The sequence below is a fragment of the Cicer arietinum genome, chromosome 5 (assembly GCF_000331145.2).
Source record: "Cicer arietinum cultivar CDC Frontier isolate Library 1 chromosome 5, Cicar.CDCFrontier_v2.0, whole genome shotgun sequence".
Classification (NCBI taxonomy): Eukaryota; Viridiplantae; Streptophyta; class Magnoliopsida; order Fabales; family Fabaceae; genus Cicer; species Cicer arietinum.
The window spans coordinates 47,772,094-47,780,246 of record NC_021164.2 but is presented as its reverse complement, the minus strand read 5'-3'; the positions used below and the strand labels follow the sequence as shown (position 1 = coordinate 47,780,246).

The window sequence follows — 8,153 nt, the reverse complement described above, 5'->3', positions numbered from 1 at the left end:
TGTTAATAGATGGAACAAGTAAAAGGTTCTTGAGTGTAAGATTGGTGTTAGGATGTGTTGAGCAAGCCTTGACTATTGCCTATTAGCACATGATCTGATCTAGGGAATGAAATTGCACCTACCAAGTTGGAAGCATCAGGCGTGACATGATGTGAAGCAGCTGAGTCTGGATACCACCATTGATTGTTGAATCCAGAGTCAACACCAGTGAGAAGAGCCTGGGGATGAAAGAGACGTGGATTGGCAGGTCTAGGAACGGAGTAACCAAATTGAGGTTGAGCAGGGGGTCGTTGATGCATCGGAAATGGAGTGGAAGGAGGTGCTCCCCAAGTAAAGTGAATGGATTGACTAGATCCGTAATGATAAAAACAATAGATGGAGGCAATGTGACCATATTTGTGACATGTCTGGCATTGCACACGACCACCACAACCTCCTCGACCAAAACGACCACTGCTTCAACAGTTACGACCACCACGAGAGCTATATCCTGGATAATCAGAGTGATTCTGGTTCACAGTCACATGACTCGTACTTGACCGAAAATTAGTATTCAGATGCAACATAAGATTAATTGTACAGTTCACAAACAAGGTCGACGACGCTGCCTGAGTGAGATTGGTGATGACTACATCTTGAAGCTTCTTGTTTTTCTCAAGGCACATCTCATGCGCAAGTATGAATGACTCGAGTTCGTCCAACGAGCACGAATCTTCTTTGCTCGTGACAACAACAACTACAGAATCGTACTCTTCAGGTAAGGCTCCAAGGACGATTTCGATGAGATTACGATGAGGAACCAGATGTCCAATAGATATTAAGGATCCATTCATGGTGCGAACGCGAAGGATGAACTCATCAATTTTTCAATCTCCCTTGGTGAGACTGCTTAACCCATATATAAGTTCATGTGCCTTTGTTGTGAGCAGAGTGTGAAAATGGCGATGAATTTATTCCCAAACCTACCACGAATAGTGACAATCAACAAGCTTCATGAGAATTGAATCATAGATGGTTAAAAGAATCCAAGTACAAACAAGTGCATCTTGTTGCTCCCACTCCAAAGATAGAAGATTGAGACAATTTGCAGTGCGACCAGTTTTAGTCAAGAATAGTAATGGAGCTAAAGGTTCAGTGATGAACTTCTGAAGCTTGTGGGCGCGAATGACGCCATCAATTTGTTGTTTCCATTGCTTGAAATTCTTCTCATCGAGTTTAACAGAAATAAAGTTCGAGAATTTGACAATGGAAGAAGGAAAATTGTTGGAGGCACCAAGAAAGGGATCCACGGAAGCTATTGATGAAAGAGGATCGAGAAAAAAAAATTAAGCTCTATGATACCATGATAGAAACTCAAAACAACAGAAAATGTTAAAATGAAACCTAAAGTGAGTAATTTGAATTTTATTAAACTTGAGTGAATATTACAATGGTGTGATCTATATATATACTAAGATCACTTTCATATTAGAATACAAATGTTCAGTTTTAGCTACTGACTTATCACTCATATTAGAATACACTGTCTCGTAGTCGAATACAAATGTTCAGTTTTAGCTACGAACTTAGCAATTGTATTCGAATACACTGTCTCGTAGTCAAATACAGATGTTCATCTTTTGCTACTGACTTGAGTCTGTATTCGGCTACAACATGTTGTATTTGAATACAACATTGATTTTTGTCAAAAACTTTACTTTCAAACATTGTTCATGCATTTTGACACTTTGAAAATTCTTTTGATGCATATGCTAAAATGAAAGGTTCTCATGTGTATTTGAAATATAAGAATATTAGATTGCATCATGTACCTTTACAAATTGTAAGACTTCTAGCATATTAGACCATAGTTGACTTTGATTGTTGACTTACTTTTTAGCTTGCAACTTGATCACTATCCTTGGTCTTTGTCTTCATAAAAAACATAAGTATTTTAGAAATATCATGTCAGGCCGGAAAAAAGTCAATAATAGGTCGTAGGCCAGACTTAGGCTTAAAAAATTAATCGTATGTAAAGCTCATGCATTTCAAAGTCTGGTCTGGTCTGGCCTATTGCCATCCTTAATTGAAAGTAGTAACTAGACTCTATATAACGTGTGATTGAGTTTGAGTTTGAATATCTATTATAAGAAGGACTGACATCTAATATATGATCTGTCTTAAATAAATAAAAAATTATCTTACAAATAAGAATGCTTTTATTAGAGGCAATCAATGAAAACATAAAATAGGAGTACTTTCCAAAAACTGGAATATTTTCTTTTAGTTAAGCTAATGCTCTTAAATTATGAGTCAAAAACTAGCGTAATTGCTTGCGTCCCGCATGGATTCACAAAAATTATACAAATATTAAATAATTTTATATTTATAATATATATATATATATATATATATATATATATATATATAACAAATAAATAATTTATATAACATATAATTTACCTTTATTATAATGTCATATACATAATTCGTTAGTTATTTTTAGACAAAATTACACTTATACTTCTTTAAGTTTAACTCATTTCTCATTTAAATCTTTTAAATTTATATATTATCTCGATCTGATTCATTAAATTACATTATGTTTACACCATTAGTCATTTATCTCAATTTCGACAACAATTAATTCAATTGAAAATTTCTGATAATTTAAAACTCTATCAAATGCTGCAACAATATGTCTTTCATACTAATCATTCAGAAAATATTTATCAAACTTTATAAATGGTCTATTTTTTTATTTTCTCTACAACAATTTAAAAACATGTAATCTTAAACACATAGTAATAAAAATTTATCCACATAATCAATGTCTTCAATTTCTTTCACCTGCAAAGTAGTTTGAATAGTCAATTTGTTGCAATGTTTCAATTAAATCTTCATATTTTATGACAATAATTCGAGAAAAAATTAAACTTAAAGGACTGCATGTGTGATTTAAAAGATCGAATCAAGAAAAAATAAATTTAAACGATGCAGTGAAAATTGAGATAAACTTAAAAGATTAAATGTGTATTTTTATCTTATTTATTGATTATAATATTTTATAAACTTTGTAATTTAAATTTTTTATTTAATTATAGATGTAAATTGTAAGATCCCAACTTTCTTTGTGTAAACTATTATCAACATTTCTTTATTATTATTACTATCTTTGTTGTTATTAGAATGGAATAAATGCACTAATTCCTTATAAAATGGCACATAATGATAATTTAGTGATAGCATAAGCTATTGGAAATTCGAATGATAAATGTTTAAACTTTAGTATTTTTTTAAGTTATTTAGGATCACTTTTATAGTAAGTAGAATAATTATAATAATAAGAATAATTATTTTAATGACATGTATGATTTAGGGTAACGTATAATTAATTTTCATAAGTAGAAATTCAAGTGAGTAATAACTACTAAAATATTATTGGGACTTCATGAGGATGCAACCCACTTAGGAGTGGTGTGACGATCAATCTTCCACTAAATAAACTAAAACAAAATAGAAATGGAAATAGTGTGGGTGGGGGAAAGAAAGGAAAAGAGGAAAGAAAAATAGGAAAAAACAAGAGAGAAAACAAGAGGGAGAAGAGAGAAAACACTAATTTCATTGCATGTCCTTCTCAAGCTCCCTCGTTTCATCATCTCTTCATAGAAACAACTTCACACCTATATTAGAGTAAAAGATGACCAACATGGAGAGTGAAATAAGAAATTATGAGAAAGAAGAAAAGGAAAACTATGGTTTCAATATAGGAGACGAAATTTAGTGTTCTTGCATGTTGAGAATGAAGATGGAAACTTGAAGAGGAGTTAAGGTTTCACTTATAAGAGAAGGAATTAGAATCAAACCTTGGGGAATCAAATCTCTTCTTAAGGTAATATAGAAAATCCCCTTAAAACCTCTTTTCGGTGTACTTAGAAATACTCGTTACATGTTCCTAATATTTATTCATGATTTGTATATTTAGGTATTGAGATAATCCTATTTGATTTAGTATCATTGATTATTAATAATGCATGTTAGGGGTTTGTATTAATTACTAAGAAGAGTTGTTGTTTTATTATTGTTTTTGAGTGTTGTGGTTGGGTTGGTGATCATATTATAATTGTTTAGTATTGATAATTACTTGAGTTTATGCTGAATTTTGAATGTATTTTACTTAGTTGATCATATGAACTTGAAAATATAAAGTTTGAAGTGAAAATAGTATAATGTTGTCTTTGAATCCGTATAGGTATACCCTTGGTATTTTGTTCATAACTTTCTCCATATATGGTGTTTTGAGCTGATTTCTATTCCATTAGAAAATACTCTTAATTACCTACGAAGTAGACACTGGTTTCACTAATTTTCATTGTGAATTAATAGAGAAAATTGAGTTACAAGTTGGAAAATAATATGTTGTTCTGTTTTTGTATCTTTATAGTATATTTCACTAAACTGTATTAATTGAACATTCATCAAGATTTGCTGCCCGATCTGCATCGGAAAAGCCAATTAGATATAGAGGCTGATGCGCAGGAGCTGGCTGGAGGAGAAGACCATGATGCAGTGTGCCACTAAACATCGCAGAATTCTTTTAACTGCCTTCCAGTGAGCTTCAAGGGGTTGAGTCAAAAACTGACATACTTTATTGATAGAGAAAAGTATTGTCTGGTGAGGGTTGCATACTGCAAGGCTCCCAAAATAGAGTGAAAATAACTCAGATCTTGCAACAGGACATAACCAAACTTGGACATCCCCTTTGCATTCCTCATATGTACCTTGGCCAGTAAGTCACATATATATTTGGATTGAGAAAGAAGTAAAGAGCCATTAGATAAGTGAGTCACCTCAATTCCAAGGAAATAGTCCAAATTTCCTAGTTGTTTTAAGTACAAATTCAGAGTTCAACTTCTTAATAAGATGTTGAATTTGATTTAGTGAACTCCCATTAAGAATAATATCATCATCGTAAACAAGAGCCATTAATGTAAATGAGGTGGAATATATAATGAAGAGGATGTGGTCGCATTTGCTGGCAGTGAAGCCATACTGAATGAGGGCTCTTCTAAGTATGTCAAACCAGTCCCTTGGGGCATGTTTTAGTCCATACAAGGCTTTGTTGAACTTATATACTTGGCTTTTCTCTTGAACCTCAAAACCTAGGGGTTTCACCATGTAAACTTCTTATTCTAAAACACCATTTAAAAAGGCATTGTTGACATCAATATGATGAATATGCCAATTGTTGGGCATTGCAATAGTTAGCACAGTGTGCACCGTGACCGGTTTGACCACTGGAGTGAATGTTGTAATGAAGTCGGAACCAGCCTGTTGATGAAATCCTTTTGCCACAAGGCGTGCCTTATACTTATCAATTGATCCATCAGGGTTCTCTTTCATTCTAAACACCCAATTACACCCTATAGGTTTACCACTAGGTGGTGGAGGGACTAGGGACCAAGTATTGTTTTGAAAATGTGTAGCATACTCAATTTTTATTGCTACCAGCCACTGTGGGGCAGCAAGCACCTGCTGAATAGTGGCAGATTCCAGGTGTGTGAGAAATAGAGTGGGATGCAGTTTGGGCTTAACAATTCCATTTTTAGCTCTTGGTTGCATAAGATGTGTATTTTGAGTAAGAATTTGGACGGAATTGTCAAGCCTGAGTGCATAGGCTGCTGGTAGGGATGGGAATAGGCTAGGTCGTCTGTCAGGGGCCTATGGCCTGACCTACTTATGGCCTGGCCTGGCATGGCCTATTTAATAAAAAGGCTAGGCTCATGCTTTTTTTAAAGCCTATTTATTTAAATAGGTCAGACTTATAAAAAAAAAGCCTATTAGGCCTAACAGGCCGGCCTATATATATTTTATTATTTATTAATATTTTTTATTATTATTATTATTATTATTATTATTATTATTAGTATTATTATTATTATTATTATTATTATTATTATATTAATAATATTATTTCCTATTTTAAATTCTATCAATTAGACAATCATTTAGTGAGCATTCCATATTCAGTAGTCGTTCCATATTCGGTAGCGATTCCATATTTGATAGTCGTTCAATTAATCAATCACTCAGTAGTCATTCCATATTTGTTTAAGAGATAATAATGAGTTTGTTTGTTTCAGAAAGAAAAAAAAATTCTATTATTTAACACAAAAAATTATTTTTTAGGGTTTAAATGATGTTTGTTTCATATTTTTAAAAAATTATTTGAAATAGGCTTTTAAATAGGCTTCCAGGCCAAGCCAGACTTTTAAAAAGGCCAGGCCATGCCGCAAAAAAATCCTAGGATAGGTCGTAGGCCAGACTTAGGCCTAAAAAATAAATCGTAGGCCAGACTCAGGCCTTTCAAAGCCTGGTCTGGCCTGACCTATAGAGTGAGGGACTTGGAATTGTTGGATTAAGAATGCAACATGTGCCAATAGTGTGATGAGGAATGATGCTCGTGACAAGAGCAGCATGATGAGGAGTCAATGGTTGAGTTACTTGGAAAGGTAGCCATGATGGAGTGGATGGTGCTTGTGATGGAGTGAGGGACTTGGAAAATAATTTAGAGTAGGGAAACCTTGTTTCATTAAACAAAACTTCTCTTGATATATATATTTTTTCCATCAGAAATAAGGCACTTATACCCCTTGTAAGAAGAAGAGTATTCCACGAAGACACATTCTTGGGATCTAAATGCAAGTTTGTTAGGGTTGTAGGGTCTTAGGAGTGGAAAACAAGTACATCCAAACACTTTTAGGTCCTTGTAGCTTGGATGGGTGTGGTGTAGAAGAAAATGAGGAGACACATTGTTGAGAATTGGTGTTGGTTGACGATTGATGAGAAACGCAGTTGAAACAAATGTATGATCCCAGAAATTGAGATGAATTCCAGCATGTTGAGTAAAAGGCAATGGTATCTTTTGCTGGTGTAGTGATATTGCACAACTTTAATACTGAATTAAGTGATTCATGATGAGGATACCCTAAACGAGCATGCCATAAATGATAAGCAGAATTTGAAATGGAAGAACAATTTACATTAGAAACATTATTATTCATGTAGTTTTTAGTTACAAGAGTAGTAGGTGCAGTATGAAAATAAGTATTTCAGTAAACAACATTAGATTCAGAATTATGATTGTGCAAAAAAGAATCGGAGTTGAGCAAAACAGAATATGAGTTTGGTTTTTGAAACTTGTAGAGACCATCTACCCCAATGGTTCCATTCAGCAGGCCTTGTAAAGAAGCATGTGATTTTACAACACAAAATTTAGGGTGAAACTCAAAGAAAACTCCATTATCGTGTGCAAACTTACGAACACTAATTAAATTTTTTGTAATAGATGGAACAAGTAAAAGGTTCTTGAGTGTAATATTGGTGTTAAGATGTGTTGAGCAAGGAAAACAAATTTTTCCTATTAAGTTTATAGACAAACCTTGGCCATTGCTGATTAGCACATCATCTGATCCATGGAGTGAAACTGCATCTCCTAAGTTGGAAGCATCATGCGTGACATGATGCGAAAGCACTTGAGTCAGGCTACCACCATTAATTGTTGAATCCAAAGTCAACACCAGTGAGAAGAGCATGGGGATGAAAGAGACGTGGATTGACAGGTCTAAGACTGGGGTAACCAAATTCAGGTTGAGCAGGGGGTCGTGGTTGCATTAGAAATGGAATGGAAGGAGGTGCTTCCCAAGGAGAATGAATGGATTGACCAGATCCGTAATGACGAAAATCACATATGGAGGCATCGTGACCAGATTTGTGACAGATCTGACATTTCACACGACCACCACAACCTCCTCGACCATAAAGACCACCGCTACGACCATTACAACCACCTCCCGGATAATTGGAGTGGTTCTGGTTCGCAGTCACATGACTCGTACCTGACGGAAAATTAGGGCTTGGATGCAATGGAGGATCAATCATAGAGTTCACAAACAAGGCCGACGACGCTGCCTAAGTGAGATTGACAACGACTACTTCCTGAAGCTTCTTGTTTTTTTCAAGGCGCATCTCATGCGCAAGTAGGAACGACTCGAGTTCGTCCAACGAGCACGAATCTTCTTTGCTCGTGACAGCAACAACTACAAAATCGTACTCTTCAAGTAAGGCTTCAAGGACGATTTCGATGAGATTACGGTGAGGAACTGGATCTCCGA

General features: G+C 34.6%; 1 protein-coding gene across 1 annotated transcript; it reads right to left on the bottom strand.

The window, feature by feature from the left end:
• Nucleotides 1–5,166: 5,166 nt before the first annotated feature.
• On the bottom strand, nt 5,167–5,601 carry LOC113786668 (uncharacterized mitochondrial protein AtMg00820-like). The gene has a single exon (XM_027334691.1). The coding sequence runs from the start codon at nt 5,599–5,601 to the stop codon at nt 5,167–5,169; it is 435 nt and encodes a 144-aa protein (XP_027190492.1).
• Nucleotides 5,602–8,153: the final 2,552 nt, after the last annotated feature.